We start from the raw sequence: 25726 nt of genomic DNA, 5'->3' as shown, positions 1-25726 counted from the left end.
TCGAGCATAACAGTGCATGCCTGTATTGTCAGCTACTTGGAAGGCTGAGGCAGGAGAATCACAAATTCAAGGTCAACTTGAGCAATTTAGCAAGACTGTCTCAAAAATTTTTTTAAAAAGCTGGGATTTTTTTTTTAATTAGTTACACAAGACAGTATAATCTTGACATATCATACATTTGAATCAGATGGTGTATAATTTCTCATATGAAAATAAAGTTGTTAGGATAAAAAAAAAAAAGCTGGGATTGTATGCTTAGTAGTAGAATGCTTGCCTATTAAGTGCAATGCCGCAGTCTGGCTGGTCAAATAACCGGGAGGTGAAAGCAACTTGAAGGCTGAACTACTTTATTGCAAGTGAACTCAGCGTGAACTGAGCGAAAACTCAAAGTAGCAGGCACCCAAGGTAGCAGGAGCCACTTCCCTGTGGGACAGCAGAGGTACATATACCCAACTAATTACACACAGCTTAACATCATCTAGATACAGCAGTCAGTCATTAAGGAATCCTCATCATCTTAATGGCTCCCTCACATTACTTCACAAACCACTCCTCCTGGCAAACTGCCAGGCACCATCTTGACTTGATTTGTATCCACAACAGTGCAAGGCCCTGGATTTGATTCTAACTACCAGAAGAAAAATGCAAAAATAATAGTTCTTACATATTTCACACAGTTTCCAACAATGTTAACATTTTATATAACCATAATACAATTATCAAAACCAAGATATTAACATTGGTGTGATACTGTTAAAACTATAGGCCTGGTTCTGATTTCACCTTTCAACTTTTCAGGTTCCGGATACAATTCAGAATTCAACATTGTATGTAATAGTCATGTCTGCTTAAATGTCCCAATCTGTCGGTGGGCCTTTTTTTCCTTGTCTTTATTATATATTGACACTCTTGAAGTGTTGAAGTGTCAATAACTGTTGCAGACACTAAAAGGTAATGGGTGAAAGAAAGTTCATGAAGAAACAGGATATCTGCATAGTCTCAAAATATCTCCTCAAACTAGGCTAGGTGATGCATGCCAGTAATCCCAGACACTGAAGCAGGAAGATGGCAAGTTTGAGGTCAGCCTGGGCAGGTAGATCCTGCCCCGCCCCCCCCCCCCAAAAAAAAAGGGTATTCTAGCTCAGTGCTAGAATACCCCTACCCCTAGGTTCAATCCCCAACACTAAAACATAAATAAATGCAAACCTTCCTTCATAAATCTGCGGATTTTCAACATTTTTTTTTTTCATTTTTGGTACTGGGGATTGAACCCAGGGGTGCTTTACTACTGAGCTTCATTCCTCTTCTTATTTTTTGAGACAGCCTTACTAGTTTGCCCAGGTTGGCCTCGAACTTGTGATCCTCCTGCCTCCCTCCCAAGTCACTAGGATCACAGACATCCGTGCGCCAAAGCACCTGGCCACTTCTAGAGGTTTTCTAAAAGAAATTAGACAGCCGAAATGTTTCGTTAAAGTAAGACGATATTAAACATTTCATATGCACTGTACGTACATCTTCATAATGTGAAGCAAGAGAATTCATACTGCAGGAGGTGGGGTAATCCTCATAGGCAACTTTATCTCCACGACGACGGTTACTGTGTTGGCCAAAACGCCTTCCCATTGGTCAGAGCCACATGTTGCGCTTCCCTTGAAGAACTTCATTGGTTACCGTTCCCCAGCTGCCAGACTTTCCGGGGGCCGTAAGTGAAGTGTCGCAAAGCATAAAGAAGGCGGGAGTCCCAACTCCAAGCCCTGAGCGATCCCAGGCTGAGGAGGCCGCTATGGCGAGCCTTCCGCGTGTCGAAATTCGTGAGAAATTCCAGGCGGCTCTGGCCCTGTCGCGGGTGGAACTGCATAAAAACCCAGAGAAAGAGCCGTACAAGTCGAAATACAGCGCCCGAGCACTGCTGGAAGAGGTCAAGGCGCTGCTCGGCCCAGCGCCTGAGGACGAGGATGAGCGGCCTCAGGCCGAGGACGGCTTGGGCGAGGGTGACCACGCCCTGGGGCTGCCCACGGAGGTCGTGGAGGCCGAGGGGCCCGTCGCCCAGCGGGCGGTGAGGCTGGCGGTGATCGAGTTCCACCTGGGGGTGAACCACATCGACACGGAGGAGCTGTCGGCGGGGGAGGAGCACCTGGTGAAGTGCCTGAGACTGCTGCGCAGGTACCGGCTCTCGCACGACTGCATCTCGCTGTACATCCAGGCGCAGGTGAGAGCAAGCGAGCGAGCGATCCGGGCCGCGGCTGTGCTGCCAGCACTGGCCCCGGGGGGACCGCAAAAGGCGAGGGGGGGGGGGAGGAGCTCCCGCGGTGGCCATGACCGAGGGAGGGCAGGGGTCTTTAGACGCCGTTTCCCCCCATGTTTTTGAAGCTTTGGGATGAGTCCCAGACAGGAGCTTTTTGGCCTTCAAGAAACTCTTAAGGATTTATTGCGTTGTATCTAGATCTCCCACCGTCGGCATCCAAACTCCTCTCCACCCCCATCGTCCACTCATCATTTATTTGCTACTTAATTGTGGGCAAAGCATCGGTTTCTAAAACCCCTTCATTGTAATGCGTTTTTTTTTAAACTCTCGAGTTTTTGTTTTCGTTCAACTAAGAAAAAATCCGAATTAACTTATTATTTACTTATTTATTTATTTTAAATTGTGCTACTAGGGATTGAATCCAGGAGCTTTTATCACTGAGCTACATCCCCAGTCCGCCTTCCCTTTTTTATTTTATTTTATTTTTTTATTTTTAGGCAAGGACTCACCAAGTTGTTGAGACTTAACTTTGAACTTGCTATTCTCCTGCCTCAGCCTCCCACGTCGCTAGGATTACAGGTGTATACACCACCATTCTTGGCTCCAAAGTAATTTAAATCTTAAACTCTTCTCGCCAGGCACCGTGCACACACCTGTAATCCCAGCGACTCTGGCGGCTGTTGCAGGAGAATCCCAAATTCAAAGCCAGCCTCTGTAATTTAGGCCCTAAGTAACTTAGACCTTATCTCAAAATAAAAAAGGCTGGGGGTGTGGTTCAGTGGTTAAGCACCTCTGGGTTCACCCCCTATACCAAAATCATCATCATCATCATCATATTTGTTCTAATTAGTTATACATGATAGTAGATACAGTTATACATGATTCATTGTACACAAATGGAGCAAACTCTTCCTTTCTCTGGTTTTACATGATGTAGAGTCACACCACATGTACAGTCATACATGTACCTAGGGTAATGATTCCATCTCATTCCACCATTGTTCCTGCCCCCATGCCCCCTTCCCTCTCTCCCCTTTGCGAAATCAGAGTTTCTCCATTCTCCCTACTCCGCCTCCCCATTATGGATCAGCATCCACTTATCAAAGAGAACATTCAGCTTTTAGTTTTTTGGGATTGGCTTACTTTGCTTAGCATTATATTCTCCATTTCCATCCATTTACCTGCAAATGCCATAATTTTATTAAAAATATGGAATGCTTCACGAATTCCATGTTAATTAACATGCGCAGTGGCCATGTTAATCTTCTCTGTATCATTTCAATATGTACTGCTGAAGGGAGCCCCAGAGTTCTGCTCTTAATTCAAAACAAGGGCTGGGGACGTGGCTCAAGCAGTAGCGCGCTCGCCTGGCATGCGCGGCCCGGGTTCAATCCTCAGCACCACATACAAACAAAAATGTTGTGTCTGCCAATAACTAAAAAATAAATACTAAAAAAATTCTCTCTCTCTCCCTCTCTCTCTCTCTCTCTTTTTAAAAAAAAAAAAAAAAATTCAAAACAAAATGTCAGCCGGTAGTGGTAGTTTGATGCCTATAATCCCAGCTGCTCTGGAGACTGAGGCAGGAAGAGTTCAAAGCCAGCCTCAGCAAAAGCGAGGCCCTAAGCAACTCAGTGAGACCCTGTCTCTAAGTAAAATACAAAATGGGGCTGGATAATGTGACTCAGCAGTCAAGTGCCCCTGAGTTCAATCCCAGGTACCCCACCGCCGTCGGTTTCTCCTTACCATGTTCTCCAAGGAATTCCTACTCATTCTTCAGAATAGATCTCAAGAATCACCTCATTTTAATAACTTTCTATGGACCATTTTTGTCCAAACTTATCTATATTTCATTTATTTGGTACATGGTTTATTAAGAAATAAATCTGAGCCAGGCATGGTGGCTTGTATCTATCTGTAATCCCAGCGACTCAGGAGGCTGAGGCAGGAATATTGCAAGTTCAAAACCAGCCTCAGCAGTTTAATGAGGCCCTAAGCAACTTTTGAGACTCTGTCTCAAAATAAATAAAACAAAAATAAAAAGGGCTGGGGGAAGATTCAGTGGTTAAACATCCCTGGATTCAATTCCTAGTACTATCCACCCACCCCGATAAAAAGAAGTAACTGCAGAGTGCTGTGATGCAGGCCTGTAATCCCAAAGACTTGGGAAGCTGAGGCAGGAGTATCACAGCAAGTTTGAGGCCAGCTTCAGCAATTAGCAAGATAAATTAAAAAGGATTGGTATGTTGCTTAGTAGGAAAGCATTCTTGGGTTCAATCCAATCTCCAGTACCAAAAAAAAAAAAAAAGTAAATCAAACAGTTTTTACATTCTGCATTGGGAGCATAACACTTTTAAAATATGAATATGGGGCTGAGGATGTAGTTTAATTCGGTGGCAGAGCCAGTCTCTAGCGTGCACTAAGCCCTAGGTTCTGTCCCAAGCATCACCAAAATAAGTAAAAATGAAATAAAATATAAATATGTTCAAACTAGTCACACATGCAAGGTATCAGGTACTTTGCATAGACTTGCAAACCATTCATCCAGAAGTTATAGTTCATAATATTTGTGATCCAGGAAACATTTACCACAATTGATCATATGGTAAGTAGGATTTAAGAAAAATATCAAAGTTTAGAAAGAAGTTGTGTAAGTTATATTTTATTATGGTCCAGTAAAATTAAAAGCCATATGATAACAAGGAATCCACTCTTTTTGTTCACTATTTATATAGCCCAGTACATGACATATAGTAGGCATATTCTAAATAATATTTGAATGGATGAATGATCTAATGAAATTCACAAAACATTGAATTGAAACAAAACCTGTTATTTGAATTTTCCTCTAACCATATAACCTAAAACCTTAATAAACATTTAAAACTTGCTTCAATATTTCAAACAAAGAATTAGAATGAGGAATCTTCCCTAATGTAATATTATTAATATATATTGTATTTTCTTTTACTTTTTTATTTATTAGCAGTACTGGGGGTTGAACCCAGGACTTCACACATGCTAGGTACGAGCTCTACCACATCCCATCTCTTTTTATTTTTATTCTGAAACAGAAACTCATTAAGTTACCCCTACTGGCCTTGAACTTGGGATTTTCCTGCCTCAACTTTCCAAGGAGCTGGTATTCAGGAATAGCTGATATAAGAGGTGTGCAGCACCTATTTTTCTCTATTAAAATTCATAGGCTCTTTCTTCTCTTCATGGATTCCTTGGAGGTCCATAGGCCCAAGGTTAAGAATTTCTGCATTAGAAACTATTTCTTTATCCTGTTCCCTCCCCTAGAGAAGTAACAAAGATGGAAGAAACAGCCTCAGAAATACCTTGTGTCTAAAGGACTGTCCCAGGGGATGGGAGTCAGTCTAACCTAATTGTCTAAAGAGAGCTTTGTCTTCAGTATTGAGTTCTCAGCATGTAAACAGTCCAGGTTTGCTTTGTAGAGCCTAATTAAAAAGGAATCATGTAGCAGGAAATGAAGAAAATGATTTTAAAATGTTATTTAGGATAGAATCCCAAATCCAGTCAACTCCTTAGCTTTTATGGTAGGAAAAGTAAGTTGGTGAAATTAAAATTAAAAAGCCATCAATATTGATAGGGTACAATTACAGAACATAAATTTTTTTTATTATTGTTCAAAACATTACATAGCTCTTGATATATCATATTTCATACAGAACATAATTTTTTAAGAACTCTCTGGAAACACAAAATGCTGTATTGTTTGAAATGGTAAACGTTAGAAATCTGACTTAACTGGTGAGAAAAAGCATATAGCATCTTCAGAATTTTTTTTTTTCCTATACTGGGAATTAGAGACAGGGTCTCACTGAGTTGCTTAGCACCTCACTTTTGCTGAGGCTGGCTTTGAACTCATGATCCTCCTGCCTCAGCCTCCCACTGGGATTACAGGTATATTTTTTATTTTGAGGCAGGGTCTCACTAAGTTTCTGAGGCTGTCCTTGAACTTGTAATTCTCCTGGCTCAGCTTACTGAGTAGTTGGGATTACAGATGTGTACCATTGTGCCCAGCAAGAATGTTTAAATAAATAAAATATTTAAGTGATCTCTGGAGGAAGTTGTAGTATTTTGAGGTTTTATTTATTTATTTATTTATTTGTTTGTTTGTTTGTTTTTCCTTTGAAAGTATTGTATATTTCTGGTTCATCTTTGTTTTTGCAGTACTTGGGGATTGAATTCAGGGCCTCACTTGTGCTAGGCGAGTGTTCTACCACTGAGCTGCACCGCAGCCCTCAGGTTCATCTTGGTCTCTGTTATCTTAGGGATCTTGGCACAGCTTAGCTAAGTATTCCTCATCACATTGTTGACCTGTCAGGGCCCACTTGAAGACGCTTACTAGGGGAAGGGTCTACTTCCAACTTATTTGTATGGTTGTTGGCAGAATTTAATTCCTCACTGGCTTTTTGTCTGAATGCTTTAGACTGTGACCTTTCTCAATCCTTTCCATATGCATTTCTTTTTCTTTTTTTGGTGGTACTAGAGATTGAACCCAGACACTGTACACTGAGCTACATCCCCAAATGTTGGGATTTTTTTATGAGTATTTTTTCTATTAACAACTTTATTTTATAACTTTATTTATATTTTTATAACTTTATTTTTATTTATTTTTTTATGTGGTGCTGAGGATCAAACCTAGTACCTCCCCTGTGCTAGGGAAGCACTCTACCACTGAGCTACAGCCCCAGCCCCTCTTGTTTTATTTTTTTTTAAGTGAGGGTCTCATTAAGTTGCCATGGCTGGCCTTGCACATGTAATCCTCTTCTTCCACCTCCCAAGTAGCTTGGCCTTCCTGAAAGAGAGCAAGCAAGAAAAATACAAGATGGATGTCACAATACTTCAAAGCCTAGTCTTAGAAGTAACTTTCCATCATTTCTGTTATATTCTATTCATTAGAAATAAGTCACTAAATCCAGTCCATACTCAAGGAGAAAAGATTACACAAGGGCATGAATATGAATACTAGGAGGCAGTGGTCATTGGGTGTCCATCTTAAACAGTTGTCCTCTACACTACATATGGTTGATAGTATTATGAGTAACTAATCCATTGTTAAATCAAACTCCAGTACTATTTGATTGGTTAATTTTGAAACTATGTAATTACTTTAATTGGAAGTCTCATCATTGTTTTTCTTTTCTGTATTTTCCAGAATAACTTGGGTATTTTGTGGTCTGAAAGAGAAGAAATTGAAACTGCACAGGCTTACCTGGAATCATCAGAAGCACTATATAATCAATATATGAAAGAGGTATGTTACATGTCATAGTTTTTTAAGTTTTGATTGAAACTGGCTAAAAATTGATTTAAGAATTCCTCATTCAAAATATTGGTATGACTTTTTAGTGTATCCAGGAACTTCTTTATAAAGCTGTCTGAGAATCCATCTAATAGCTGAAACATGATAGTCTTGGGGATTTAAAAACTAATCCTTGGGGGGCTGGGGATGTGGCTCAAGCGGTAGCGCGCTCGCCTGGCATGCATGCGGCCCGGGTTCAATCCTCAGCACCACATACAAACAAAGATGATGTGTCTGCTGGAGACTAAAAAATAAATATTGAAAAACTCTCTCTCTCTCTCCAAAGATGATGTGTCCGCCGAAAACTAAAAAATAAATATTAAAAAAAAAAAAAAAAAAACTAATCCTTGGTTAGTCGGGCTTGGTGCATGCATACGTCTAGCTACTCGAGTTAGGAAGTTGGCAAATTCAAGGTCAGCATCAGCAAATTAGGGAGACCCCGTTTCAAAATAAAAAATAAGAAAGGGCTGGGGATTTAGCTCAGTGGTAAAATGCCCCTGGGTTCAATCTTAAGTACCACAAAATCAATCAGATAGAATATAATGGCAAAATACAATTATACAGGAAATGTTCTAGTATTATCCTAAATACTATTTGCATATTTTTGTATTTTTAATCTAAAAATTCTATTTGTTTCCACTGCAAATAGCTGTGCTTAAAGGAAAGCAAACAAGAACTACTTGAGCCAAATATCTGAAATTTTTGAGGTAGTGGTTCTTAGTGGTTAGCATGCATAGAATCACCTGGAGGGCTTATTAAAACTCAGCAAGTTGAGCTGCCAGTAGTTTGGGGATGGGGCCTGAGAATTTTCTTTTTACAGTGATTGACCCCAGGGCCATGTGCTCTACCACTGAGCTGTATCCCCAACCTAAGAATTTGCATTTTTAATCAGGTCCTCTATGATGCTTATACTGCTAATCTAAGACCTGTACTTTGAGACACTGCTTCAGAACGGTATTTTTTCCAATATTTCCTTTTTTTTTTTAATCTATGAAATCTTTCTGAAATGCAGTATATGAAAACTATTTAATAAGCAGTTCAAAGTTGGGAATGGTGATGTGTGTCTGTAATTGTAGCTAACTTGGGAGGCTGAGGCAAGATTCCTTAAGCCCAGGAGTTCAAGACTAGCTTGGGAAAGTTAATAAGATCCCCAGCTTAAAAAAAAAAAAAAAATGCGGGTTAGAAAGGACCCTTCACCCAATCTACTGCAGATTCCTTCCTTCCTCCCCATCATGGTAGTACAAATAGATGCTGTAGGACTTCTAGGGCTCTGGGGAACTTAGGTTGAAAACTCACACTTGAGGAGCTCACAGCCCTGCAAAGGTGAGAAACCACTGTTTCCTAAATAAACTTTTTTTTTTTTTTTTTTAAAGAGAGTGAGAGAATTTTTAATATTTATTTTTTAGTTTTCGGCGGACACAACATCTTTGCTGTATGTGGTGCTGAGGATTGAACCCGGGCCGCACGCATGCCAGGCGAGCGCGCTACCGCTTGAGCCACATCCCCAGCCCCTAAATAAACTTTTTAATATAAGAAATTACTAGGCACAATATTTTCTGTTGCTTGCTCTTTGTTAGTGATGTGCTTTAAAAATCCATTAATGGGTTGGAGTTGTGGCTTAGTGGTAGAGTGCTTGCCTGGCATGTATGAGGCCCTGGATTTGATCCTCAGCACTGCTTATAAATAAATAAAATAAAAGATCCATTGACAATTAAAGTAAAAATTTTTAATAATCCATTAGTAAAAAGTTCTTCTTTCATTGAAGAATGTACCACATAAAAGACTAAACATGCTTAGGATGTAATTCAGTGGTCGTTTGCTTGCCTAGCATGTACAAGGCCCTGGGTTCAAACCCCAACAGGTAAAAAAAAATTTTACAAAAATGTGTTTGCTAAATTCAGCCATCAGAATGCTTGACTACCGAAGGGTATAAAAGTTTCTGATAACCTAAGTTAGTAAAATTATAGTTAGTAGACACATAGCTTCCATTTAAGAATTTATGTGTGTGTGAGCCAGATATGGTGGCATACACCTATAATCCCAGTGGTTGAGGAGACTGAGGCAGGAGGCTTGCAAGTTCAAAGCCAGCCTCAGCAACTTAGTGAGGCCATAAGCAACTTAGTGAGAATCTGTCTCAAAATTAAAAATAAAAAGGGCTAGGGTTGTGGCTCAGCGGTAAAGCACCTCTGGGTTCAATCTCTGGTACCAAAACAAAAAACAAAAACATGTATGTGCATGCATGTGCACTACTGGGAATTGAGCCCGGGGTTGCTCTACCACTGAACTATATTCCCAGTTTTTCTATTTTTTATTGTGAGGCTGTTCCTCAAACTTGGGACTCTTCTGCCTAGGCTCTCAAGTCATTAGGATTACAGGGATATGCCAACATTCCTAAGAAATTTTATGTACAGAAATTCTAATAGATTAATTATAGTCTTCAATAAACTTTTGCCTTCTAAAAGTTGGTAGTCTCTTTTTTTAATTAAAATACATTTTAGTTAATTTTGTTTTTAGGTTATTTGTGACATTCCTTTAAATAACCAGAGATATTTTGAGGTTTCTCACAGTTATGAATCACTACCTTTTCAAGTTCACCACATGGTTGCTACATTCATTGTAAATTTTTATTTTCATTTTATTTAACTCATCATAAACCTTTGGCAGAGTTGACCAGTCTTCCTTGAAACACTTTTTGTACTTGGTTTCTAGGAGCATACTGCCCATTTTTCTTTTAGATCTTTAATGTTTCTTCATTTCCTCAACCTGTGAACACTAGAGTACCCAAAGTTCAGTCCTTGGACCTCCCTCCTTTTTCCACGTACATTCATTACAAATATTTTCTGCTGATGAATCATAAATTTTATTTATCTCCAGCTTTACCTATCTGATTTTATACTCTGCCAATATGCTTTCTTTATTATATATTTTTTTTCTCTTTGGGAATGGGGTCTTGCTGTGTTGCCCAGGCTGACCTAGAATTCAAATTCGAGATCCTCCTGTTTCCCAAGTAACTGGGATTACAGGTGTACACCGACATACCAAGCTGACATTTGCATTTTTTGTGGAGTAGGCATTTCTAAGACTACTGTTTGAAAGTAGTTTCTTGATAATCTGATTCCCACCACTACCCATTTTCTCTTGCTGCAGACACCAATTTCTTTCAGTTGTTGAAACCTAAAAACTTTGGAGACTTCTCTTTTTCTCATGCTCTATCCAATTGATCATCAAATCTTACTGATTCACTTTTTTCTTTCTTTCATTGTTTTTTTTTTGGGGGGTACTGGGAATTGAACCCAGAACAACTGGGTTACCACTGAGCTACATCTGCAGCCCTTTTTATTTATTTTTTAAATATTGAGACAGGGTCTCACTAAGTTGCTTAGGGCCTCACTAAATTGCTGAGGCTGTCATTGAACTTGCTATCCTCCTGCCTCAGCTTACTGAGTCACTGGAATTACAGGTGTGCACCACTGTGCCTGGGTTCCTGTCATGCTTTAATCTCACATTCTCATACCTGAAATTGTGTATAATATAAGGATACCAAGCACCTATAGTATTTTGTTTAAAACTAGTTAAAGTCCCAGTACCAAAAATGCAAAAAAAAAAATAAGAATAGTGTAAATGTGGAAGCATAACACATAGCAAAACTCTATCTTTGGTTATACTCCTATTTGAGTTGAAAAGTGACTGAGTTGACTGTTCGTGTTACATATGAAGTGTGAGCCATATTGGTGAAGTAGACACATAAAGTAACACATTGATTAATTCCCTTCATCTGGATGGGGAGGAGCTTATTAAATAGCCCTCAGAACTGTTGAGGGGATTTCTGAACTACTTATCAGTTGTATCTGCCTTGGCCTTGCTTCCTATCTTGGTTTTTATTTTCCTGTGTTCAAGGAGCCCAAGCTGTGATGCTTCTAGTGTTTATGTCAAAGTTTAAGATCTCATATTTTATGGAAAGCATTGCAGCTTTGGAGTTTAATGAATTCAGTTAAAAGCAAGGATGGGGTCCTGAGGGTGTAGCTCAGTGGTAGACTGAGATGTTTAGCCTGTGTGAGGCTTGGGGATCAGTCCCCAGCACCATAAGCAAAACAAAACAAGGTTGAACTTGTAGATAGGACTCCCTTCATAGAATGAGGCAGAGGTTAGCAGCTCTGCTCTTATGGAATACTTAAGATCATATTGTAAATGAAGGGTCCTGAAGACACCCTTATAAAGTAGGTACTGATTTTTCATTTGTTTGTTTTGAGATACTGGGGATTGAACCCAGAGACTTTGCCACTGAACCACACCCCTTTTAATTTTATTACTTTTATTTTTTTATGTTTTTTTATTTAATTTATTTAAAAATATTTATTAGAACATAACAGCTATATAAAATAGTGTGGTTTATTTTGACATTTTCATAAATGCATATAGTACAGTTTGCTTCATAAAAACATGGAATACTTCAGAATTTGTGTCTCATCCTTGCACAGAGAACATGCTACTCTTCTCTATATCATTCCAGGTTTCAGTATATGTGCTGCTGAAATGAGCACCCTTTTCATTTGTTATTTTGAGACAGGGTCTCACTAAATTGCTGAGACTGGCCTTGAGCTCATAATCCTTCTCCTTGGCCTTCCTTATCACTATGATTACAGGCATGTGCTACCATGCCCAGTTTATGTAGGTTTTTTTTTTTTTTTAATTTAAAAAATTTTATTTGTGCAAATGGAAATTATTATGTTTTTTAAAGTGCCTTTTTACTAGATAAAAATTAAGATTTAAAATACTTAAATAACTATACATCTTAAGCCTACGGGTGGTAGCACCTTCCTATAATCCCACTGTTTGGAGGCTTAAATGGGAAGATTGTTGAGGCCAGGTGTTTGAGTCAGCCTGTCAACATAGCTATATCATGACTCAAAAAAGAAGGAGAAAAAATGAAAGAAAAGAAAAAGAAATACATCTCTAAAAAGCAAATTGGATTTATTTCATATTTTCAGTTTTACTGCAGTAGCAATTGAAATTTTTTCCAAGCAGGAGCTGTTAGGCAATCTTATTTGTTTGACTCTTGGATACTATGGTTAAGAAAATGATTTTATGGGTAACATGAAAATGAACTAATAAAAAATGAGATGTAAGGTGTGTTGAGCTTTTGCAGGGAGGTTGTAGATTGAATTCAGAGCCTCTTGCATGCCAGGCGAGCACTACCACTGAGCTACACCCCCAGCCCTTTTAAATTTTATTTTGAGACAGGTTTCCACTGAATTGCTTAGGTTGGCCTCAAATTTGTGTTTTTCCTAACTCAGCCTCATAAATAACTGGAATTACAGGCATAGGCTAGCTACCATGCTGCCTATGTTGAGCTTTTAGAAATGGATATTTCCAGTTCCTCCAGAAGAGGGCGGTAGGTGTTTAAAATGTTTAAAATTTTTTCCTTCTTTAATGTTGTTCATAGATTGGGAGTCCTCCTCTTGATCCTACAGAGCATTTTCTTCCTGAAGAAGAAAAACTTACCGAACAAGAGAGATCAAAAAGGTTAGTAAATTTAGAAATCGCAGATATTTCCACATAAAGTGACTATTCAAAAAAAGCACAATGTTTGCTACTTGAGGCATTTATCAAGGTTGCAGAGTGTGGATTCTGATGTGAATAAAACTTCCATTTGCCACTTACAAGTTATGTGTAACATAACTTTGATCTAGTTCATATCTGAGACTCAGTTTCCTCAACTGTCAAGTAGATACAAGAATCAAACATAACTCAAAGTGTTGGTGAAAGGATCAAGATAAATATATATGAAATTTACTAAATAAACTATAAGCCATTATGAGAATATTAATTTTTTTTTCACAGATTTGAGAAGGTTTATACTCATAATCTATATTACCTGGCTCAAGTCTACCAGCATATGGAAATGTTTGAGAAGGCTGCTCATTATTGCCACAGCACACTAAAACGCCAGCTTGAGCATAATGCCTACCATCCTATGGAGTGGGCTATTAATGCTGCTACTTTATCACAATTTTATATTAATAAGGTAAGCTTGATAGTTATCTAACAGACTAATAGTGAGCATAAATGTAAAACAATAGTACACATTTTTCAAAAACAGTTAGCTTGCATTTTATGTATTTGTGGTACTGGGGATCAAACCCAGGGCCTTGTACATGGTAGGCAAGAATGCTACCCCTGAGCCACATCCCTAGCCCAGGTAGCTTACATTTTATGATGTAAAATTGGACAGAAAAATACAGTCCTCTTTGCTAGTGTATTAAAATACTGTAGCTTTTGTTGCATGAATTTTTTTTGAGTCTTATAAAATTATGAGTTTTATCATTGTCTTTCATGTTGCTAGCCCCCAAAATATGAGTTATCTAAGACCAATTTTTTATATAGGCATTCTATTTCAATTCACTTTAATGATATGTTACCTTAAATTGCAGATTTTATCTTGTTATAGATATAACTTTATCTTTATATAATGGTAATCTTATAACTATGAGAATTTGTCTGAGGAAGTTGACTGTTAAATGTGGGCTTTGATAAAAGCATGTGATACATTTCGGTTATTTTTTAGAATTAACTCCTCTATAATAATATCTCTGCTGAGTTCCAGAGCTCCACGTTTTCTGACACACCTCTGGACTGTTACCCAGGGACAAATTTATACTTCTTAGTTGTTTTTCAGAATTGCTCACAACCATGTTGATGTACTCTTAATGGACCCTTTTCTTTTTTAGTCCTTAAATTTCTAATGCTAAAACACTTTTCCCAACCAGATTTTTATTCATCCTCAATAAAATATTTTAGTAAAAATTACTTTTATTTGTATTTCTGATTCATAAGGCTCTCTGAAATTTGGTAATTCTCTGCTTATCAGAGTTCCTTCTGTTCATTTCTTTGGTTACCTGCTACCTTACCCTGGGGCCTTTATCCTTTTTAAGCTTTTTGTTAGTGTTGGTTCTGAAAATGCGCCCTATGTTTAAAGTATTGTCCCACAGAATTTCATTCAGAAAAACTATTAGCAGGAGAGAAAGGGCTGTGGTGACTGCAGCATCGCTTCTAGGACTTTGGTCTAAGATCAAGTGTGTAAGTAACGCTACTGCATATATATCAGAGCATTCAGCTAAACCTAATTCTCATGAATCCATCTCATTGTGGACATCATCAAAAAGTGCCTCTGCTTGTGAGTCCTTTTGCATAGCTATTGAAGGCCCCTTGTTTGTTTTATTAAGCAACTTTAAAATTCTCACTATGATTTTAATTAATACTTAAAACTCCATACATATTGATAGTTCTAAGATATCTGGATATGAATGTAAAGTATGATTGAAGAATTTGAAGTTGCTAAGCATTACTTACGTGGAGCATGCAATGATTTCCATGAGCACTTCTTTCACCCCACACTTTTGTTTTTTACCAAAGTGTTCTCTGTAAGTTTTTGTTACAACCAAGTTATATTTTAAAAAGAGGATTTGAACCATGTTTTAAAATGCAGTTGTCATTTGTGTCATTATCATCTTCACCCAGTTCCAGTGATGAGTATTTGCTCTTCAGTGAGTCCCTACCTGGCAGGTGCTAAAGTCCCACATTTACCAGCCATCTGGAGGGCACAGGGCATTCACTGATCCTGGCAGTGGTTGCTTACAGGGAGCCAATCTGGACAAAGCCAAAGTGATAATGATGGCTATAGAGGGGTAGTAGAGGGACAATTAAAGTTTCTTTACGTAAAAATTGTAACTTTCTTTTGGCTTTCAAGATTTGACACCAACATTTTGATGTACAGATGTTGCTGGGTTAATATTATACATGCTGCCCAACTGTTCCCAAGTTATCTTCTGAGTTCACCATAATGGAGAGATGAATTTAATGCTGAGGTTTTAAAGTCACAGCTAACCATTAAATGTCTTTCATATTTACAAATATGAAGTACACGCTCTATTTAATGATGGCGGCCTCCAACTAAGAGTTGGACTGTATTAACTTTGTATTTCTTCTGGGTGAGCTTGTGACTTACATGACAAATGCAGTGTTTACATTAACAACAAAATCTTTTTTAAATGTTTGAGAAGATTTTCATGCCCATATTTGAATTATGAACTCTTTTAAGTGTTAAAGAGTTATTAGTAAAGCATTTCTCAACAGTTTATTTGTCAAAATCTATTGACTTTAAAATTTAATGGGAAGCTTCATTGTCTGTAAATTACAAAGATTTTAGGAGACAGGAATCGCTTTCTATCAGAATATCTGCTTTTTCCTTTGGATTATAGGATGTAAAGGGATCTCTAAATCTAATAAAAATTAAATCTTTAGTTCTCTGACAGATGGTCAATGTTCTAAGAATTTATTGTACCTGGAACTTTGGCTTTTTAGACTGAACCAAAAGGTCTTGCTGAGGTAGTTTGAGTCTAGGGTATATATACATATATATATGTACTGGTTATGCGAGGAGAGCTAGTTTTTAAGCTGCAGTTATCTTTCAGCCAGTTTGGGTTTTTATTAAAGAGTTTGGGACAGTGCTACTTTAATCTCTGAGGTAACTATTTACTTGATAATACTATAATATATTTTTCATACTTCTTAACAATTATACTGGACCTCCTCAGTGGTGGATTTTACCTGATAGTATAGTATTTCCCATGTTAAAAAACTTTTGTAAGTATCAGTTGCAAATGAAACTATACAATAGTTATATTTGTTCTTATTTATTTTCCCAACAGCTATGCTTTATGGAGGCCAGGCACTGTTTATCAGCTGCTAATGTTATTTTTGGTCAAATTGGAAAGATTCCAGCCACAGAAGATAGTAAGTTTATGTGTGCATGTTTTATTATAGCTTCTTAAAAATTATTATTTTGAAATTATTTTAAACTTTAGAAAAGTTACAAGAACAAAACAACCACCATGTACTGCCTCTCCTAAATTCACTAATTTTAATATTATAGTCCCATTTTCCTTTTCTCTCTGAAACATGTGAGGAGATCACCTGCATTAAATTCCTTTATCCCTTTATTATTTCATTGTGTATTTCCTAAGAACAAGAATATCTTTTTGCATAATCATAGAACAGTTAGCAAATTCAGGAACTGTAACATTGATAGTTTGTTTATCTATAGTGTTTATTTCTATTTCATCAATTGTCTCCATAATATTCTTTTTTTTTTTTTGGTGGTGTTAGAGATTGAACCCAGGGTCTTGTACATATGAGGCAAGCACTCTATCAACTGAGCTATATCCCAGCCACCCTCAGCTCTTTTTTATATTTTATTCTGAGACACTGTCTTGCCAAATTGCTTGGGGTCTTGCTAAGTTGCTGAGGTTGGCTTTGAACTCATGAACTCAGCCTCCTGAGCCACTGGGATTACAGATGTGTGCCACCACGTTCAGCTAGCCTTTGTTTTTTATCACATCATATTTTTTAAGAATATAGACCAATTTCATAGGATTTCCATTAATTGTGGTTTGTCTGAGGTTTCCTTATGCCAAGATCAAGATTACATTTTTGGTAGGAATACTACACAAATAAATGATGTGTTTTCATATCTGTCTTTTTAATTATAGTGTTTTATATAACCTCTAAAAAAAAAAAAAATCAATTGCTGGATGTGATGGCACACGCCTGTAACCCACAACTTGGGAAGCTGAGCCAGGAGAATCCCAAGTTCAAGGACAGCCTCAGCAATTTAGCAAGACTCTAAGCAACTCAGCAAGACCCTGTGTCAAAATAAGAAACAAAAGGGGCTGGGGATATAACTCAGCAGTAAAGCACCTCTGAGTTTGATCCCCAGTACCAAAAAAAAAAAAAAAAAAATTTAAAAAATCACAACTGTGTTTTTGAGTCATTTAACAGGTTTTGCAATAAATTCACCATTTTGTTTATCCTCTGATTTTGTTTAATTTGACATTTAACAGTCTCTACCTAAAAGGTTTTAGATTTTGAAATATCATATTTTTAGTTCTGGGTGGACACAATACCTTTATTTTATTTTTATGTGGTGCTAAGGATCAAACCCAGTGCCTCACGCATGCTAGTTGAGTGCTCTACCACTTGAGCCACAACCCAGCCCTACAAGTGAGTGTTCTTATTGTGGATTAGAAGAATACAGAGGCTCTGAAGAGTTAAAGAAATGCAAATTATCAAATTAATAGTTGATTTTCCCCTTTATGTACTACTATATTGGATTAATTATAGATTAGTAGAAGTTTAAAAAGCACTTGTCTCAAAAGAAAAATTATTAACAGCTAAACCACCATTGAGGTATCATTTGTTTTTAATGTAGAAAGCTCTGAGGACTGCAGGTGGAGCTCAGTGGTAGAGCATGTGCTTAGCACACACAAAGCCCTTGGCTCCATCCCCAGTGCCCCCAGCCCTCCCTGCTAAAGAAAAAGTAAAGAAAGAAGAAAGATTGGGGGGGAAAAAAAGGCAGTGTCCAATATTTTCAAAATGCTTTCTGTGAGCCTCCGCAAATATTTGGTTAGAATAGTTGTTGAAAATAATTTGCTAGTATTTGTTAAGAACATTGAAAATTGTGTAAAATCTTTGACCTAATAAATTCCATTTTAAGAATTCGTTCTAAGGAAGTAATCCAAAATCCAGACAGATTTATGCAAATAGATTTTCATGTTTAAATCAGAAATAGTAAAGAACTAGAAACAATTCCCTATATTAGAATAGTTAAAATATAAAATATTCATTTAATTGTATAGAATATGTACTTTAAAATGAAGCTATGGGATTGATAATGATATGGATAAACTTTTATTCGTATAATGTATGAATTAAAAAGTTATGTTCAAAATCCAGTGTACAAGCTGGGTGTGGTGGCATGCCTATAATCCTGATGACTCAGTAGGCTGGGGAAAGAGGGTTGCAAGTTATGAAGTCCAGCCTCAGCAACTTAGAGAGGCCCTAAGCAAGTTAGCAAGACCCTGTCTCAAAATAAAAAATAAAACAAAGGACTGGGATTATAGCTTATTAGTAAAGTGCCCCTTGGTTCCATCCCAAGTGTCAAAAAAAAGAAAAAAGAAAATCCAATATATATTGTTTCCTTAATTTTCATTTTCCCCCTGCTTCAGTGAAAATCTGATATTTTATAGTCAGAAAAATATATGATATAAAAAAGAATACAGGGTGCTAGAGTTGTGGCTCAGCGGTAGAGCGCTCACCTAGCATGTGTGAGGCACTGGGTTTGATCCTCAGCACCACATAAAGTAAAAAACAAAGACATTGTGTCCACTTATAACTATAAATAAATAAATGTTTAAAAAAAAAAAAAAGAATATGGATGCTGGGGATATAGCTCACTTGATAGAGTACTTGCTTCACATGCACAAGGCCTTGGGTTCAATCCCCAGCACCAAAAAAAAAGAAGAAGAAGAAAAGAATAGGGCTGGGGATGTGGCTCAAGCGGTAGCACGCTCGCCTGGCATGCGTGTGGCCCGGGTTCCTCAGCACCACGTACAAAACAAAGATGTTGTGTCTGCCGATAACTGAAAAAATAAATATTAAAATTCTCTCCCTCTCTCTCTTTAAAAAAAAAAAAAAGAAGAAGAAAAGAATACACAATGAAAATTACAATTGTGATTATTAACTTAGACAAATCTTGTGTGTAATTTTAGCTCCTGAAACTGAAGGAGATGTGCCAGAGCTTTACCATCAAAGAAAAGGGGAAATAGCAAGATGCTGGATCAAATATTGTTTGACTCTCATGCAGAATGCCCAACTTTCCATGCAGGTAATCCAGAAGTTGCCTTTTTCTTTCTAAAATGAGTAGGATGTAAGTAAAAGCTCACAGTGAGGACTGTACTCATTGGGCTCACTGTGTGTTGTTTGTGGAAGGCACGTAGAATGCTCTGTATTTATTTTTTGCTATTATTATTCATCATCCAAGGCCTATCTTAAATACCTCTTCTTTCATGCAGACTTGCCTTTTCAGATTTATGGTTAAATATATTTATATGAATATAAATATTCATTAGAATATAAGCTCCTCGGAGCAGTAGAATCTGCATCATGTTTGTATTATATTATTGCCTTCAGGCATAATAGGTTCTCAAAAAGTAATTATTTTTATTTTTATTTTTTTTAAATATTTATTTTTTAGGTGTAGATGGACACAACACAATGCCTTTATTTTTAAGTGGTGCTGAGGATCGAACCTGGGTCCCACCCATGCTAGGTGAGCACTCTGAGCTGAGCCACAATCCCAGCCCCCAAAAAAGTAATTATTGATTGGGCTAGAGTTGTGGCTCAGTGGTGGAGCGCTTGCCTTGCACAAGTGAGGCACTGTGTTCAATCTTTAGCACCACGTAAAAGTAAATAAATAAAGATATTGTGTTCATCATTAAAAATAATATTTTTTAAAAAAGTAATTATTGAATGAATAATTCTTTTTGCCTTACAGATGTTCTCTCCCTTTTTTAAACTTCATAGAATTTTTTTGCCCCTTCCTAAGTCAATTAAATTGTTTTGTGTTATCCCTAATTGTTTTAAGTATCTAATTGTTTTGTAGTATCTTTTTCCTTTATTTTATCTCTGTTGTTTGTTTGGTTTGGTTTGGTTTTATTTTGGTACTGTTTGAGACTCTCTCTCAAAATAAAGTAAAAAGGCTAGGCACGATGGCACATACCTATAATCCTAGTGACTCAGGAGGATCAAGAGAGTTCAAAGCCAGTCTCAGCAACTTAGCAAGGCCCTAAGCAGCTCAGTGAAACCCTGTCACTAATAAAATTAAAAAGGGCTGGGGATGTGGCTCAGTGGTTAAGTGCCCCTGGGTTCAATCCCTGGTACTTACTTACTTACTTACTAAATAATTAAATAAAGTGAAAAGGGCTGGGGATATAACTCAATGGCAAAGTGCCCATGGGTTCAACCCTGAGTATCCTAGTTCCTAACCACTAAAGAGGAAAATGAAATGAATTATTTGGATGCAGTCTGTTCAGTAGATACACAGACTTTACTAGGGGAATTATTGTGCTTTTGTTTTTCTCTGTGTATATTAAACTATCCTTTTTAATAGTAAATAACACAAAACTTTGTGAAACTACTGACAAAAGAAAACTAAACTAATAAACCTGGAATATCTCAGAAACATCAATCTTGAAAAAATGAGATTATTTTAAAGGAAGAAGGTAAAGATAAGGTATATTAGGAAGAGAAGAGATATAGGGAGAACAGCTGTGAGCTTTTACCTTTTTTAGAGAAAGAGCTGTCAGCTTTCTTCTGGTCAGGTGAGGAAGACTGGAAAAGGATGATTGTAAGGTCTATTAGAGCATGAGTGGGCTAATGAAAGCAGACAGCTCAGAGAATATGGGAACAGATAAGATTTAGAGACTTATGACCTATATTTGAAGTAATAATGTCAAGTGAAATGCACTACGGCTGAAACTTTTTAACTTTTACCCTTCACTGAGTTGCTGTTTCTAGCCTGGGAACTAGAACTTTTTATTTGGTTAGTTTAAACTCAAATATTTGCCTCACTACTAAATTACTCACATTTTCCTTAATTGACATTTTTGTTTGTTTACCTTCAGCTTCATCCTTTGATCATCTGAGTGTTTATCTGAAAATCATTTCCTCCATTTCAAGCTTTAAAACATGCACAATTTTTTTCAGTTAGGCATTTATTTATGCCAACTTGCTGCCAGTTATTGTCCAAGGTTCAAGGGATGTTATAATGAACAAAAATAGACACGGTTCCATAAAAGAGAGAAATACCATGAGAGGGCACAACAGGAAGAAATACCAATCGAAGCAACCTCCAGGCGTGAGTAGGAAATACCAGCCTGGAGAAAGGAAAAAGCACATTCCTAGGAGCTGAAACGCGTGTTTAAAAATTCTATGGCAGGGCAGGGGTTTTGGCTAGGTGGTAGAGCGCTCGCCTAGCATGAATGAGGCACTGGGTTCGAACCTCAACACCACATAAATGTAAAATAAAGATATTGTATCCACCCAAAACTAAAAAAAAAAAAAAAAAATTTAAAAAAATTCTATGGTATATTGGAGATTGGCATCCAAAGGGATGCAGCAGAAGCCAAGTAAATTTGGGGCAAAGCAAGAGAAAGTATAATACAGGACAAAGTGGGTTAGAAAGGGACTGAAGCTTCAGGCCTCGAAGGATTGATGTCTTTACAGCAAGAGCATCGAATCTTTGTCAGGTTTTTGGAAAGATAAGTAGACAATGTCAGGTTCTAACTTTCAATTTTATTGGTTAGGAAGAATTTACCTCTCCTCCCTCCTTCCCTACCTCTCTTCTGTCCTTCCTTCCTCCTTTCCTCCCTTCCTTTCTTTCATCAAACTCAGGGCTTTGTACATACTAGGCAACTGCATTACTACTGAGCTGCATTACTACTACAACTGCATTACTACTACACCCCAAGCCCCAGCATACTTAAATCTTTTTGTGGTCGTTATTCCCCTTCACAGATGACTTTGTGAAGGTAGATTTAACTGTCTTCACTTTAGTGTTTTTAGAGCATTTCTCTGTAATATATTTCACTAAATAACTTATAGCATAAATATATCAGTAATCTTCTTGGTATCCCTGTGAAAGATTTTTAGGATATTGATTACAGTCTTACTACAATGTTAAAAAATAAATATAGGGGTTGGGGGTGTGTCTCAGTGGTAGAGCACTGGCCTAGCTTATGTAAGGCCCTGGATTCAATGCCAGCACTACAAAACAAAATAATAATAATATACTAATGGATTACAGGTGTATAATATTTCACAATGTTCAAAGTACTTAAATTTGCAGCATTAATCTTGTTTGAAGCATAACTGTGTATAAGTTTTAAGTTCCCTGGAGAGGATAAGGAACATGTAAGTGGTTTATCTGTTTTATCTCTTTACATACTTTTTTCACATTTTTTAATTTTTAATATAGTTGAAAGACTATATTAAACAATATCTAAAATTATAATACCTGTTCACTGGTAAGATAGCTCAAGGGTAGGATGCTTGCCTAGCATGACCAAGGCCCTGAGTTCTTCCCAGTATTGAAAACAAAAAAAAATTATACTTCCCTTAGCCAGGCTGAGAAGTAAAAGAGTTTTCTTTACTCTTTAAGTTTTATTTGACAATTGGAGATAAGTGACCTACTTAACCATAACCTATCTTTTTCTTTCAGGACAATATAGGAGAGCTTGATCTTGACAAACAGTCTGAACTTAGAGCTTTAAGGAAAAAAGAACTAGATGAGGAAGAGAACATTAGGAAAAAAGCTGTGCAGTTTGGAACCGGGGAACTGTGTGATGCCATCTCTGCAGTAGAAGAGAAAGTGAGATATTTGAGACCTTTAGATTTTGAAGAAGCCAGGGAACTTTTCTTGTTGGGTCAGCACTATGTCTTTGAGGCAAAAGAGTTCTTCCAGTTTGATGGGTATGTCACTGACCATATTGAAGTTGTCCAAGACCACAGTTCTCTGTTCAAGGTGCTTGCATTCTTTGAAACTGACATGGAGAGGCGGTGCAAGATGCATAAACGCAGAATAGCAATGCTAGAGCCCTTAATTGTAGATCTGAATCCGCAGTATTATCTGTTGGTAAACAGACAGATTCAGTTTGAAATTGCACATGCATACTATGATATGATGGATTTGAAGGTTGCCATTGCTGACAAGCTAAGGGATCCTGATTCACACATTGTAAAAAAGATAAATAATCTTAATAAGTCAGCACTGAAGTACTACCAGCTCTTCTTAGACTCCCTGAGAGACCCAAATAAAGTATTTCCTGAGCATATAGGGGAGGATGTTCTTCGCCCTGCCATGTTAGCTAAGTTTCGAGTTGCTCGTCTCTATGGCAAAATCATCACTACAGATCCCAAGAAAGAGCTAGAAAATTTGGCAACATCATTGGAACATTACACATTTATTGTTGATTACTGTGAAAGGCACCCTGAGGCTGCCCAGGAAATAGAAGTTGAACTAGAACTTAGTAAAGAAATGGTTAGTCTTCTCCCAACAAAAATGGAGAGATTCAGAACTAAGATGGCCCTGACTTAATCCTGTTGTTAAAGAAAGGAAATGTGCAATATCAAAATGATTTTTCCTGTAGTCAAACAGGCCCAATTCCATTGTGATGTTTACCTCCAGAGCCAGATGAATGCAGTTTGAGCATGAGATTCATTCATATCACCCGAGTCTTTGTTAGGACCTGAAGTAGCATAAGTTAATAATTTATGCCTAATTATGTAAATTGCATTGTTAAAGTGACATGTAATTTGTATTTTAGATTGCCTGTTTTTTATTTAAGTATAAACATTTCCTGCCTCAGTTTCTAATGTAGATTCTTTGTTGACTAGTACTGGATAGATTTCCTTACAAGGAGGACTGCTTGGTAATGTACCTGGGAGACAAGTCTGTTACTGTATTAAGTTTGAAAAAGTAATTTCTTGTAGTAATTCTTACTAAAATGTTTTCTTTCCTAAATTCCCAATGAAATCTTTCCCTTTTGGAAATACTAAAAATTAAGTTACACTGGGCACAGTGGCACACACACCTGCAACTTGGGAGGCTGAGGCTGGAGGATCTAAAATTCAAGTCCAGTCTCAGCAATTTAGACCTTATCTCAAAAAATAAAAAGGACTGCAGCTAAAGCCCAGTGGTAAAGCACCCCTGGGTTCAGTCCCCAGTAGCAAAAAAAATAATAATAACCCTAAGTTATATTGTTATAAAGTGTTATAAAATGGTTTGTTTGTCTCAATTATTGGGGGGGGGGAAGACCTTGGAAGTATAATAAATGAACTTATTTCAACTAATAAAGGCTTCCATTTTCTTTTTTAAAAGATGGTTTTATTTTTGTCACCCTCAAATATATTAGCTTATTTAAAGCCAAAGAATATTTCTCCAAAAATATTACAGTTAGAAAACACTAAATACCATTCATTTAATAAATGTTTACTGAGCTTGTACTATGTGCCAAAAAATCTTATAGGTTATAGTTTCTCATCAGAGGATCCTGCTATATTTATAAATCTTTAAGCTCTGTTGAAAAATATATATATCATAATTAATCATTATTAATATGTTAGTCATTTTAAGAAATACAGAATTGAAATGGCATCCCAGTTTACCTTGGTTGTAAAATTTAATATGGAGAATACCTCTATATGTTGACTTGCCTGTTAATTTGCTTCTGAAAGCTTAGAACTAGGTCAGCACAAAGATTCCATAACACATACACACACACACACACACACACACTCCTGGGCACAGTGGCACATGACTGGAATCACAGCAACTCGGAGATTGAGATAGAGGAACCAAAAGTTTAAGGCCAGCTTTGACAACTTAGACCCTCAGCAACTTACTGGGGGTTGGGAATGTAGCTGTCTCAAAATTAAAAATAAAAAGGGCTGGGGATGTAGCTCGGTGGGAAACCACCCCTGAGTTCAATCCCCAGTACCAAAAAAAGAAAAGGTACTTGATGGAATTCACTACATGGGCTTGGACTTTTATCTGTGGAAAAGTTTTTCATGAAAAAATTGATTTTTTTTTTTTTTTTTTTTTCCTTTTTGATAGGGATTAAGCCTAGGGACAGGATGTCATTACAGAGAAGCACTGTCCAGTTGATATATAATGCCAGTCATGAGTTGCATTTCAGGTGTTCTGGCCATCCAGGGTGATTTAATCCAGAGGCTGAAGCATGAGGATAGCAAGTTCAAAGGCAGCCTGGGCAACTTGGTGAGACTCTCAAAAAAAAGGACTGGGGAGTAGTTCAATAATGAAGTGTCCCTGGGTTCAATACCCACCACCCCTCCCCCCAAATCCATATATACATATATAGCATACACAAACATGCATATATGTATGTTTACATACATGATAATTACCTTATTTTTCCTTTGAGATCAATTTGCCAGGAAAAAAATTTTGGAGTATAACAGCAATGTATAATTCACTGAATATTTAATATTTATTAAAATCCATTATTGGTCAGGAACTACTCTCACTTTTCTAAGCATAGAGTGTACTAGTGAACAAGATTGGGCTGGGGATGTGGCTCAAGCGGTAGCACGCTCGCCTGGCATGCGTGCGGCCCGGGTTCGATCCTCAGCACCACATACAAAGATGTTGTGTCCGCCGAAAACTAAAAAATAAATATTAAAATTCTCTCTCTCTCTTTAAAAAAAATAATAATAAAAAATATTTATTTAAAAGA

At 37.3% G+C, this 25726-nt stretch overlaps 1 protein-coding gene, 1 non-coding gene and 1 pseudogene across 2 annotated transcripts; 1 reads left to right on the top strand and 2 right to left on the bottom strand.

The window, feature by feature from the left end:
* The first annotated feature begins 1730 nt into the window (after window positions 1-1730).
* Kifbp (kinesin family binding protein) lies at window positions 1731-24327 on the top strand. Its single transcript, XM_027931379.2, has 7 exons — window positions 1731-2209; window positions 7431-7529; window positions 13021-13100; window positions 13419-13602; window positions 16286-16370; window positions 19184-19299; window positions 22693-24327. The coding sequence occupies exons 1-7, from the start codon at window positions 1784-1786 to the stop codon at window positions 23566-23568; spliced, it is 1866 nt and encodes a 621-aa protein (XP_027787180.2). The 5' UTR covers window positions 1731-1783; the 3' UTR covers window positions 23569-24327.
* Window positions 3449-3547, bottom strand: LOC114089558 (U6 spliceosomal RNA; annotated as a pseudogene).
* Window positions 12012-12118, bottom strand: LOC114089550 (U6 spliceosomal RNA). Its single transcript, XR_003582199.1, has one exon. It is a non-coding gene; the product is annotated as a U6 spliceosomal RNA (small nuclear RNA).
* Window positions 24328-25726: the final 1399 nt, after the last annotated feature.

This window comes from Marmota flaviventris, chromosome 4 (genome assembly GCF_047511675.1).
Source record: "Marmota flaviventris isolate mMarFla1 chromosome 4, mMarFla1.hap1, whole genome shotgun sequence".
Classification (NCBI taxonomy): Eukaryota; Metazoa; Chordata; class Mammalia; order Rodentia; family Sciuridae; genus Marmota; species Marmota flaviventris.
The sequence above is the reverse complement of the archived record's forward strand: the minus strand, read 5'-3'. Positions and strand labels throughout refer to the sequence as shown.

What these genes read in the sequence shown, in the direction of transcription:
- Kifbp (XM_027931379.2), top strand. Translation starts at nt 1,784, where the DNA reads ATGGCGAGCCTTCCGCGTGTCGAAATTCGTGAGAAATTCCAGGCGGCT. An exon ending in ATAATCAATATATGAAAGAG is followed by an intron (nt 7,530 to 13,020) that starts GTATGTTACATG and finishes TGTTGTTCATAG; the next exon opens with ATTGGGAGTCCTCCTCTTGA. An exon ending in ATGCCCAACTTTCCATGCAG is followed by an intron (nt 19,300 to 22,692) that starts GTAATCCAGAAG and finishes TTTTTCTTTCAG; the next exon opens with GACAATATAGGAGAGCTTGA.